Source organism: Dipodomys spectabilis, unplaced genomic scaffold (genome assembly GCF_019054845.1).
Source record: "Dipodomys spectabilis isolate Male_0828 unplaced genomic scaffold, ASM1905484v1 ptg000210l, whole genome shotgun sequence".
Taxonomy (NCBI): domain Eukaryota; kingdom Metazoa; phylum Chordata; class Mammalia; order Rodentia; family Heteromyidae; genus Dipodomys; species Dipodomys spectabilis.
In genome coordinates, this window is record NW_024870887.1 from 7,459,538 (window position 1) to 7,472,479 (window position 12,942).

The 12,942-nt window shown below is 41.3% G+C and overlaps 1 protein-coding gene across 4 annotated transcripts in view; it reads left to right on the top strand.

The window, feature by feature from the left end:
* Positions 1-12,942, top strand: part of Spast (spastin) — a 58,436-nt gene that overhangs the window by 19,829 nt on the left and 25,665 nt on the right. For 2 of the 4 annotated variants that reach the window (XM_042696607.1, XM_042696608.1), the window contains exon 4: positions 8,666-8,761. The exons of the other annotated variants lie outside the window; for them this stretch is intronic. In XM_042696607.1, the coding sequence (XP_042552541.1) occupies positions 8,666-8,761 (96 nt within the window). The remainder of the gene's footprint in view (positions 1-8,665; positions 8,762-12,942) is intronic. 4 annotated transcript variants of the gene reach the window in all.

Consider the following 12,942-nt stretch of genomic DNA (forward strand, 5'->3'; position numbering starts at 1 on the left):
GATTGTCATATAGTAGGAATTATGACAGTAGGTAGCCTTTCAGACTGGCTTCTTTTACCAAGTAAAGTTGCTCTGTGTCTTTTCATGGCTTGATAGTTCATTTATCTTCAGCACTGAATAATAGTCCATTGTCTGGGTGTACTATAGTTTATCCATTTACCTACTAAAGGACATCTTCATTATTCCAGAGTTTTAGCAATGGTGAATAAAGCTACTATAAATATGTTTACTATTTTTCTTTGGCAGCTCATTTGGGTAGATACCACAGAGTGTAATTATTGAATGATAGAGCAACAGCATGTTCTTTTTTTTTGTTGTTGTCAGTCGTGGGGCCTGAACTCTGGGCCTGGGCACTGTCCCTCAGCTCTTCAGCTCAAGGCTAGCACTCTACCATTTGAGCCACAGCGCCACTTCCAGTTTTTTTCTTTTTGCTTATGTGGTACTGAGGAATGGAACCCAGGGCCTAATGCATGCAAGGCAAGCGCTCTACCACTGAAGCCACCTTCCGAGCCCTGCAACAGTATGTTCTGTAAGAGCCTGCCAATCTTTTTCCAAAGTGATTGTACCATTTTACATTTCTGCAAGTAGTGAATGAGTTTATGTTATATGAGTTGTTCATATTAGTTATATCAAATTGAATATTCCAGAGCTTGTTTTTATGTGTTTGAAGATAGGAAACTACAGACTTGTCTTTTTTTTTTTTGTCGCTCATGGGGCTTGAACTTTGGCCCTGGGTGCTATCCCTCAACTCTTCAAGGCAAGTGCTCTACCACTGAAGCCGCAGTGCCACTTCCAGTTTTCTGGTGGTTAATTGGAGATAAAAGTCTCACAGACTTTCCTGCCTGGGTTAGCTTTGAACTGCAATCCTCAGATCTCAGTCTCTTTTTTTTTTTTTTTTTGTCGGTCATGGGGCTTGAACTCTGGGCCTGGGCGCTGTCCCTCAGCTCTTCAGCTCAAGGCGAGCGCTCTACCACTTGAGCTACAGCGCCACTTCTGGTTTTCTGGTGGTTTATTGGAGATAGGAGTCTCACGGTCTCTCCTGCCCGGGCTGGCTTTGAACCGTGATCCTCAGATCTCAGCCTCCTGAGTAGCTAGGATTACAGGCGTGAGCCACCAGCGCCCTGCTAGATCTCAGTCTCTTGAGTAGCTTGAACTACAGGTGTGAGCCACTGGCGCCTGGCTTTTGTTTCTTTTTATTTTATTTTATTTTTTTTAGACAATCTCATTGTGTAGTCCAGGCTAGCCCCAGTCTCTCTCTCTTTCTTTTTTTTTTTGGTCAGTCATGGGCCTGAACTCTGGGCTAGGGCCCTGTTCCTCAGCTCTTCAGCTCAAGATTAGTGCTCTACCACGTCTGGCCTTTTCTGTGTATGTGGTGCTGAGGAATTGAACCCAGGGCCTTATGTATGCGAGGCAAGCACTCTACTACTGAGCCACCTTCCCAGTTTTAGCCTCAGTCTCAAACTCACAAACCTCTTGCCTTCAGCCTCTGAAGTGCTGAGATTGCAACATGAACTACCTGCCGTGCCCAGCTACAGACTTGTTTTTGAAATGTGACTTTTGCTTTTTCTCCCTCTCCCCCTTCCAATACCAAAGTCTGAATTCATGACATGATCTTTTTGTTCAGCTTAAGTTAACACTGTACTACTTAAGCCATCCCTTAAGTCCAGCGTTTTGCTGGTTATTTTAGAGACAGAGTTTTCTGCCCAAGCTGGCTTTGAATCTCATTCTTTCAGGTCTTAGCTGCCTGAGTAGCTAGGATTATAGAGATGAGGCACTGGCATCCGGATTTTTGTTTATTTGCCGTAGTAGAAGAGAAAATGAAAAATAATATATAATCTACATAATATTAAATATTAGCACATTAAAAATCTATAAAATGGAAAGCATTAATATTTTGGAAGCTTTGAAACTGGTATGTATTTTTAGCCTCAAAAGTGAGCATTTAAAGATCTACACACAAATGCATAGGAAAACATATTTTTGTAGCATGTGCTATATAAAAATCAGTTTTTTGTTTAGTGTGATAATACATACCTACAGTCCCAGTTGCCTGGGAAAGTAAAGCAGTAGAATCTTCTGAGCCCAGAAATGAGGGGCTAGCCCACACAACATAGCAAGAATCCCTACCTCTTTTTTTTTTTTTTTTTCTGGTGCTGGTCCTAGGCCTTGAACTCAGGCCTACGTGCTATCCCTGTTCTACCACTTAGAGCCACAGCTCCGTTTGTGATTTTTGGTAGTTAATTAGAGTTAAGAGTCTCACAGGCTTTCCTACACAGGCTAACTTTGAACTGTGATCCTCACATCTCAGCCTTCTGAGTAGCTAGGATTGCAGGCCTGAGCCATTAGTCCCCTACTAAGACTCCACACCTTAAAAAAAAAATCAGATAGGCATCTAATTGAGATGTAGAATGTAGGGAATGATTTTGGGAGTTCCCCTATATAAAATGCTTTGAATATACGCAGTCTTTCTGGCAATAATGAGAAGGGTGTAGTGACACATGCTGGCATCTCAACACTTGTGTGGCTAAAGCAAGAAAATTGAGCTTTAGAGTACAGCATGGGCTATAGAGCAAGATTGTCTCAAAAGACAAGGAAGAAAGAGAGTTTTACATACAGTGTTTACCTGGGATTCGGTGATAGTCACCTATCATGGTTATAGCTCAACCATAAAACCTGTTTTAGATAAAAAGATAATTTGGCATCAGCATTTTGATATTCCTGGAAATTTATTTTATTTTATTTTTTGTCCATTGTGGGGCTGAAACTCAGAGCCTGGGCGCTGTCCTTGATCTTTTCACTTAAGGCTAGTGATCTACCACTGGGAACCACAGAGCCACTTCTAGTTTCGTGATTAGTTGGAGATAACAGTCTCATAGACTTTCCTATCCAGAGTTGCTTTCAATCGTGATCCTTGGATCTCAGCCTCCTGAGTACCTAGGATTACAGGTATGAATCACCAGCGCCCAGCTATTTTATTTATTTATTTATTTTAAATTTAACTTCAGCTGGGAATGTGGCTTAGTGGTAGAGTGCTTGTCTAGCATGCATGAAGCCCTGGGTTCAATTCCTCAGTATCACATAAACAGAAAAGGCCAGAAGTGGCACTGTGGCTCAAGTGGTAGAGTGCTAGTCTTGTGCAAAAGAAGCCCAGGGACAGTGCCCAGGCCTTGTATTCAAGCCCTAGGATTAGCAATAAACAAGTAAAAATAAAAAACTTCATTCATCATTGGTTTATTCCATCCCTGCTTTATGCTGGGTACTATGCCAGGGAACATAAATGCAATTTATTAGCTCATCAAATATTTATTTATTTGGTGTGAACCTATGGTAGACATTGTTGTAGGCACTTTAAATACAAAGATCCCTCTTCTCTAGAGTATATTTTCTATCAAGAAAAAGACAGTAGATAATAAGCATAAAAAGTAACTTATGCTGCCAAGTGCTGATGGCTCATGACTATAATCCTAGCTATCCAGGGGATGAGATCTGAGGATCCTAGCTTGAATCCAGCCAGTCTATAAGTCTATCTCCAATTAACCACACACACAAAGCCAGAAATGGAGCTACTCAAGTGTAGAGTGCTATCCTTGAGTACAAAAACTAAGGCATAGTGCCCAGGCCCAGAATTCAAGCCCCAGGACTGGGCCAAAAAAAAAAAAAAAGAATAAATATTCATTTATACAATATATTATAGATGTTAAACTACTCAAAAAAGAACAACATTAGTAGTGGGCAGGCAGGGAGGTCAGAATTTTTACTTTTTTTGTTTTTTGTTGTTGTTGTTGTTCTTCTTCTTCTTCCTTCTTTTCTTCTTCTTTTTCCCTTGTCCTGGGGCTTGAACTCTGGGCCTGGGCACTGTCCCTCAGCTCTTCAGCTCTAGGCTAGTGCTCTACCACTTGAGCCTCAGCACCACTTCTGGCTTTTTCTATTTATGTGGTGCTGAGGAATCGAACCTAGGGCCTCATGCATGTGAGGCAAGCACTCTACCACTGAGCCACCTTCCCAGTTCCAGATTTTTTAGTTTTAAGCAGAATATTTGGACTATCCTGTTAGTGAATTTGACTTGAGTTAGATGTGAAGGTATCTGAGGGATTGTGTAGAAGAACTCAGTGAAGCCTTATGAAAACATATGTCGTATGTTTACAAAGCTTCAAAGAAGCCAGTGCTACTCAGCAAGAAGACCTTATTAGCGGTTAAGTGGGTAAGAGGCTGTTCTAATACATAGGACTACATGGGTCAACATGAAGGCTTAAGCTCACCTGTGAAATGGAGAGCAGTCCTAAGAGTTTTAGGATAGGAGTGATATCACCAGACAAGTTTTTGAAGGATCACTCAGGTTTCTGTGTTGCTTGTAGACTGTAAGGGTAGAACCAGATAGAGCAGTTTGGATACTTTCAGTAATCGAGGGGAAAATAATGGAGATTTGGGTTAGATGCATCAGGAAAAATGATAACAAGTGATTGGATTGTGATATTTAAGGACTGATATATTTACTGATAGTTTGGATAAAATGTTCTCTGTTTAAGGATCTCATTTTGGGAGAAACATAGAAATAGACAATTATCCTTTCAGGATGGAAACATACAAATACTTTGTAGGAGTGGTAATATTGGCATATGAGAGAACCTTCTTTTTTTTTTTTTTTTTTTTTTTGGTTGGTCGTGGGGCCTGAACTCTGGGCCTGGGCGCTGTCCCTCAGCTCTTCAGCTCAAGGCGAGCGCTCTACCACTTGAGCTACAGCGCCACTTCCGGTTTTCTGGTGGTTTATTGGAGGTAGAGTCTCACAGAGTTTCCTGCCCGGGCTGGCTTTGAACCGCGATCCTCAGATCTCAGCCTCCTGAGTAGCTAGGATTACAGGCGTGAGCCACCAGCGCCCGGCTTATGAGAGAACTTTCTAAAAGATGTGAAACCCTGAAATAGTCGTACAGGTTTACAAAAATAAATGAGAGTTATTAAAGAGTTCAAGAAAAAAACATATCAGAAGGAAACAAAGGTTTGAATAAAGACTCAGGTGAGTAAGGGGAAAGACAACTGAAGTAGGGATTCGCTTAAGCATGCTAGAGGCAAATCATGGATTGCCTGGTTTGTCCTATAAAGGACTGTGAGCTCTAATCTGTGGGTAGTTGCAAGCAACTGAAAAGTTTAAAGTAGAAGAGATCTGTGGTACGATTTTTCCATTTAAGTATATCATTCAGGTGGTTGTGTGGTGGTTAAATAGGAGGCAGTAGAGAAGTAAGGTTAAGTAAGGTTTAATTTTATCACTGATTAGTCTGTATAGCTTAGTCATTCTAAAAGGAAGCATTAGTCTGTTTACTTTTTGATGCAGTAAAGATTGAACTCAGGGTCTCATGTATGTGAAGCAGATGTTCTACCACTGTGCTCTATCCTGAACTATCTACTTTTTTTTTTTAATTTAATTTTATTTTATTTGTGAACATACTGTAGAGAGGGGTTACAATTACACGGGCAGGATAATGTGTACATTTCTTACCAAGCATTGCAGCCTCCTCCTTTGGTTTACCCTTCACATCCCTTCCCAGCCTCCCCCCTCCCCCCCATGAACTATCTACTTTTTATAAGCAGGAAATGAATAGGAAGGTTCAATAAACCAGCAAAAAGCAGAAATGGAGTGAGGCTCTATGGTGTAGAATGCCAGCTTTAGTAAAAACGCTGAGAGCACAAGGTTTGAGTTCAAGCCCCAGTACCACCACACACACACACACACAAAAATCTAAATTCTGTGGATCTACAGACAATTGCTAACTTCTTTTTTTTTTGCAGTTGTGGGGCTTAAACCCAGGGCCTGGGCTCTGTTTCTGAGCTCTTTTGCTTAAGGCTAGCTCTTTAACACTTAGAGCCACAGCTCCATTTCCAGTTTTCTGGTGGTTAATTGGAGATAAAAGTCTCATGGACTGTCCTGCCCCAGCTGGCTTTGAACCATAATCTTCAGAGCCACCAGCACCCGTCAAATGCTTACTTTTTATTCCCAGTGACCAAACCTTTTAATTTATCTTTCCTATATAATTAATTTTCTATAGCTTTTTGTTACATTTAATTAAAAAGGGGTGTTAAAAGAAGATGTTTACAATTTTTTTTTCTAATTTACACTATTACAAAAGTTGTGGCTCAGTATGGCAATTAAAGAGTACTATTGAGGAAAAAACAAATGACCTACCTGTTAACTAAAAAAAACCCTTCAAGGTATATTGTATCAGCCAGGTTTAGGAAACAAAAGCTGTTCAGTACTTTGTGCTTTGTATAAAAAGGGTAGCTGCTATTTAACCTGTCCCAGAGGTATGTGTTGTTGTACCATTAACCAAGCTTGGCGCCTGCTTGTCTGACCTTAGAAAAAAAAGTTCCAGGGACTGGAAAGGTAGCTCAGCGGTAGAGTGCTTACCTTGTATGCATGAGGCCTTGGGTTCGATTCCTCAGCAACACATAAACAGAAAAGGCTGGAAGTGGCACTATGGCTCAAGTGGTAGAGCACTAGCCTTGAGCTGAAGAGCTCAGAGACAGAGCCCAGGCCTAGATTTCAAGCCCCACAACCAACAACAACAACAACAAAAGGTTCAGAGAGTATGTATGTGTTGCTTATTTTTTTTCTTTGTCTGGTGCTAACAATTGAATCCAGGTCCTTGACCACAGTACTAAGCATAGATGTTACCACTGAGCTACCCTCCCAGATGCTAGTGCAGAAAAGAGTAACTTGTGTTTTTAATATTTCACCAAAATAAAATTATAATTGAACTTTATTATAGATGAAACACAGACTGTATACTTCATGTTCATTCTTTTATTTAATCCTTGAGAGGCTGGGTAAACAGAGTAAGTTAAGGCCATGTTGCTAGTCAGTAGTAGAGCAGAAGATATGTCAGCTATCATATAGGTGAATTTAGGTGTAAGAGGGGAGTGCAGCCAGGGATGTAGAGTGTCAAGGAAAGTCAGACTTTTCCCTTCTGTGCATTGTGTGCCAGCTTTACAGAACCATATCTTTGGGCAGCTTTTGCTATTTAAAATGAGAATAGAATTGAAACAAGACTTTTTTTTAAAGGATTCATTGAAAAACTAGATTGTAGAACCATCAGAAAACTTCTATTTTTTTAATGCAGTAAACTTATCAAGGAAAAAAAAAAGTAGATTGTAGAGTCCATGCCACATGAAATTTTAAAGATTCCAAATAGCATTCATCTGATACTGTGCCCCCACCACCCAGTTTGCCTCCTAAGAGGCAGCTGCATTACCAGTTTCTCTGGGTCCTTTTTATAGGATATCTTCATGTGTACAACTATACATTTGTGTTTAAATCAATGAAAGGTTATTATACACAATTTTGCAGCATGCTTATTCTGCTCTATTCAATTATCTTTATCTTTTGCTTGATTTATATTAATGTAGCCAAATGTCATAATATTCCTTTAGTTCTGTGCTATTTGAAGTATTTCTCTCCTGACATGTATCCTTGTCTCCCTTCCCTCCCTTTCTTCCTTCCTTTCTTTTTTTTTTTTTTTTTTTTGGGTCCGGTCATGGGGCCTGAACTCTGGGCCTGGGTGCTGTCCCTCAGCTCTTCAGCTCAAGGCCACAGCCCCACTTCCGGCTTTTTTCTTTTTGCTATGTGGTGCTGAGGAATCGAACCCAGGGCCTCATGCATGCAAGGCAAGTGCTCTACCACTGAGCCACTTTCCCAGCCCTCTTCCTTCCTTCTTTCTCTTTTTCTCTCCTTCATTCCTCCCTCCCTCCTCCCTCTCTTCCTTCATTCCTTCCCTCCCTCCCCCCTCTCTTTCTCTTTCTCTTTCTTATTTTCTTTTCTTTCCTTTCCTTTTCTTTCTCCCATCCTGGGGCTTGAACTCAGGGCCTTGGAGTAGTCCTTTAGCTTCTTTTGCTCAGATCTAGTGCTCTACCATTTGAGCCACAGCTATACTTCTGGATTTTTTTGTAATTTATTAGAGATAAGAGTCTCATAGACTTTCCTGTTTGAGCTGGCTTTGAACCTCAATCCTCAGATCTTAGCCTCCTGAAATTTTTTTTTATATTATTATATGTTGTCCTATTTTATGTTTGTTGTTACATTTTGGTTCTAGGAATCAAACTCTCCTACATGTTCTACTCATAAACTACATCCTCTTCCTATTTTTTAAAAGCTATAGTTATTTTTTAGTTCTAGGGATCAAACTCTTTCATGTTCTACTCTCAAACTACATCCTCAACCTGTTTTTTAAAAGGCATAGTTGTGTTCCAAGTTGCCTATCACATTTAATGAGTTTATAGATAGTAGAAACCATTTCCATATTTTTGTCTTTGTGGTATTCTTTCAGCATAATGATTTGGACATATTAGGTACTCAGTAAATATTTTTGGTAATAATAATGATACATAACAGTCTTTGGTAACCGACCTGTGTAAGGCATATTTTAAATATAATCTTTCATTTGTTAATTTCTGTTGCTGTTTGCATGTTTTGAGTTTTTGCTATTTTTTAAAGATCTTTAAGTGCAGGACTTTTCATGTGTGAGATTTTATTATATTTTAAAGATTTATATAAATGCAGAAAATCATCACGTCAGTTTTGTAACATCTGAATAATTTCTTAATTTTACATGTATATTTTATTTGTTCATTTTTGTTTGTTTATTTTGTTCTTTTTTTTCTAACTCCCTCTGTTGCATAGAGAAGCTGCAACCAGTTTTGCAATTTTCCAAGTCACAAACGGATGTCTATAATGACAGTACTAACTTGACATGCCGAAATGGACATCTCCAGTCAGGTATGTTTAGGTTAACTAACCTAATAAAGCTTGCATGCAGGGGCTGGGAGGGTAGCTCAGTGGTAGAGTGCTAGCCTTGCATGCATGAGGCCCTGGTTTTGATTCCTCAGTATTACATAAGCAGGAAAAGCTGGAAGTGGTACTGTGGCTCAAGTGGTAGAATGTTAGCCTTGAGCTTAATAGCTGAGGGGCAGCGCCCAAGCCCAGAGTTCAGGCCCCATGACTGACCAAAAAAAGCTTGCATGCAAATTAGAGTCTATTTAACCTGAAAATACTGATTTAGCCTTATAGTGAAAGATTTGTGTCTTAGGGCTGTGTTGGAAATAAAGTATCAAATCTTAGTATGTGAACATGTAACATATAAGTTATAGCTATTATAAATGTACTTAATTTGCATGTTTTGCAACCTTCAATTTTTTTTTTTTATTGTGAAAATACTGTACAGAGGGGTTACAATTACATGGGCAAGATAATGAGTACATTTCTTATCAAACATTGTAGCCTCCTCCTTTGTTTCCCCTTTCCATCCCTTCCCATCCTCCCCCTGCCCCCCACCTAATCCTCCCCGCCCCACCAAAGTTGTAAAGTTCGTTTTCGACATAACGACTTGTACATCTCATTGTTGCAATGGGTCCACCTGTATCCCTATTTAAACGATTTGTTTTTCCCCTTCCCCTCCACAAATTATACCGACATCAAATACAACAACCTTAAGTTTTGAAATTGTATAATATGAATATATATTCTTTGGCTGATTAAATTTTTTTTTTTTTTTTTTTTGTCGGTCGTGAGTCTTGAACTCTGGGCCTGGGCGCTGTCCCTCAGCTCTTCAGCTCAAGGCGAGCGCTCTACCACTTGAGCTACAGCGCCACTTCCGGTTTTCTGGTGGTTTATTGGAGATAGGAGTCTCAAGGTCTTTCCTGCCCGGGCTGGCTTTGAACCGCGATCCTCAGATCTCAGCCTCCTGAGTAGCTAGGATTACAGGCGTGAGCCACCAGCGCCCGGCTTAAATTTTTTTTTTTTTTTGTCGGTCATGGGGCTTGAACTCGGGCTGGGCTCTGTTCCTCAGCTCTTCAGCTCAAGGCGAGCACTCTACCACTTGAGCTACAGCACCACTTCCAGTTTTTTTCTAGTGGTTTATTGGAGATAGGAGTCTCACGGTCTTTCCTGCCCAGGCTGGCTTTGAACTGCGATCCTCCGATCTCAGCCTCCTGAGTAGCTAGGATTACAGGCGTGAGTTACCTGCACCCGGCAAAAATATTCTTTTATGTTTTAAGCTTTTTGTGAAAGTTTTGTGTGTTTTGTTTGTTTGTTTGTTTTAAAGAAAACTTGGTGGGCTGGGCACCAGTGGCTCACGCCTATAACCCTGGCTACTCAGGAGGTTGAGATCTGAGGATCATGGTTTGAAGCCAGCCTGGGCAAGAAACTCTGAGACTCTTATCTTCAATAAACTACTCATAAAAGCCAGAAGTGGCACTGTGGCTCAAGTGGTAGAGTGCTTGCCTTGAGCAAAAGAATCTCAGGGACCGCACCCAGGCCCAGAGTTAAAACCCAGGACTAGCAGAAAAAAAAAAAAGAAAACTTAGTGGAGCTTTATTGAGTAAATAACAAGCAGACAGACTAACAGAAAGGGACAGCTAGCCTTCAAGAGGAAGCCTCGGGCCCAGCCTGCATTTCATTCTCAAGGGCATAAGCCAAAGGGCTGTCAGCTGGATTGGAGGAGACAGGAGAGAGAGAGAGAGAGAGAAGGATGAGCAAGGAGGATAAAGATGGCCTGAATGTGTAGAACTTCGGGCCATTTTCCATTGCATTGGCAGAGACTGTGGAAATAAAAGTAAGGTGTTTTGACTTTATGGAGTTTTTGAGTGAAAGAACATCTAGAGAACGTAAGAAAAACGAGGGGGAAAGGGAGTCTAGTAAGGGCAGAGCTAGAGGCACCAGGTAGAAGGTGTCCCTATCCACCAAAGTGTTTCTGGCTGAGTTGAATTCTTGATTCAGCCCTCCCTGAAAGGAGAAGAGACTTGCAAAAAAAGTAGTAGTAGTTGTTGTTGGGGGGGGGGGGTCCCCTTTGGTGTGATACCATGTCAAAAAAGACAGATGGCCTGTAGACAGAAGTCACTCTGTAGACATACAGAGGAGATGGCATGGTGGAGCCAGCAATGGTAAGGCAAGAAGTCTGACATGGGGCTCCTTCAGCAGGGGCCAGGAGGTGGGCTGAGAGAGGAGAGGATCCAGCGACTCCTGACACTATCCCTTCCTGGCCCATGCACCATATGTAAGGTTCATGCAGGAGAGAATTTATTGGCAGGAGAGTGAACTGCTGGCCCCACACAAGATGGAGGTGTGCAAAGAGCAAACAGGAGAGAAAGAGAAAGGGACAGAGGAGAGAGAGGGAGATTGAACTATATACCACTAGGCTATGACCTAGGGGAAGGAGAGGGAAGCTTGTGAAAATTTTTAAGACAAATTATAGTTCGTTAAATTTCTTTTGTCTTAACAGTTTATTCTTCCCTGTTACATCAATGACAAAGTAAACTTTTATTAAGAGTATATACTTCAGCAGATATCTGCTATTCTTTCTTTACCTAAGCTTCTACTTATTATCTTCTATACATCCTCTTTCCTTTTTTTTTTGGTCGGTCATGGGGCTTGAACTCTGGTCTTGAGTGCTGTCCCTCAGCTCTTCAGCTCAAGGCAGGGATTCTACCACTTGAGCCACAGCAATAGTTTTCTGGTGGTTAATTGGAGATAAGAATCTCATATACTTTCCTGCCCAGGCTAGCTTTGAACTGCATCTCTCAGATCTCAGGCTTCTGATAGCTAGGATTACAGACATGAACAACTGGCACCCAGCTCATCCTTCCTTTTTCACCCCAGGAATCTTGAGGTTGAATTCTCCCACCTCATTCTTATCACTTTCCCTGTATTAGAGTTTGAACACAGGGCTTTGTACTTGCTTAGGCCAGCACTATACTACTTTAGCCACATCTGTAGTCCAAGATTTCATGTAGTATGCTTTCCCTTGCAATATTCTATGCATTAACAAAGTTTATGTTCAATACAGGGTTTTTTTTGTTTTGTTTTTTGTTTTTTTTGGTATGTGTATGCTGGTTTGGGGGCTTGAACTCAGAACTTAGGCCCTGGTTGTCTGTCAGCTTTTGTGCTCAGACTCTAGCAATTGAGCCATAACTCCACTTACAGATTTTTGGTAGTTAATTGGCAATAAGAGTCTCACAGATTTACCTGCCCTGGCAGGTTTCAGACCACAGTCCTCAAATCTCAGCACCCCCTGAGTAGCTAGGATTACAGGCATGAGCCACCTGTGCCCTGCTCCACAAGAGGTTTTATTTTATTTTATTTTATTTTTTGTCGGTCGTGGGGCTTGAACTCTGGGCCTGGGCGCTGTCCCTCAGCTCTTCAGCTCAAGGCGAGCGCTCTACCACTTGAGCTACAGCGCCACTTCCGGTTTTCTGGTGGTTTATTGGAGATAGGAGTCTCACGGTCTTTCCTGCCCGGGCTGGCTTTGATCCTCAGATCTCAGCCTCCTGAGTAGCTAGGATTACAGGCATGAGCCACCAGCGCCCGGCTTCCACAAGAGGTTTTAAAATGAGCAAACCTACTTATAAAGTGTGTGTGTAAAGCTGGGTGCCGGTGGCTCATGCCTTGAATCCTAGCTACTCAATAGGCTTAGATCTGAGGGTCACAGTTCAAAGCCAGCCTGGGCAGCAGAGTCCATGAGACTCTAATCTCCAATTAACCACCAGAAAACCAAAGTGGTACTGTGGCTCTAGTGGTAGGACACTCGCCTTGAATTGAAGAGCTCAGGGACACTGCCCAGGCCTACAGTTCAAAACATCTTTTGGCCAGGCCCCAGTGGCTCATGCTTGTAATCCTAGCCCCTAAGGAGGTTGAGATCTGAGTATCTTGGTTTGATGGGAGCTCAGGCAGGAAAGTCTGTGAGCAGAAAAGTTCAAGGATAGTACAAGGCCCTGAGTTCCAAGTCCCAGCACTGGCAAAAAAATTTTTTTTTAATATGAAAAATTGAAACCTTTTAGTAAACACAAACTGTGTGTTTTCCTTCTCTTTCATATTTTTAAAACTTTGGAACTATATAGTATCATGATAAATTTTTCCTGTATGCAAAAGTTGTTGAACTCAAGACCTGGGCACTGTCTAGCTTT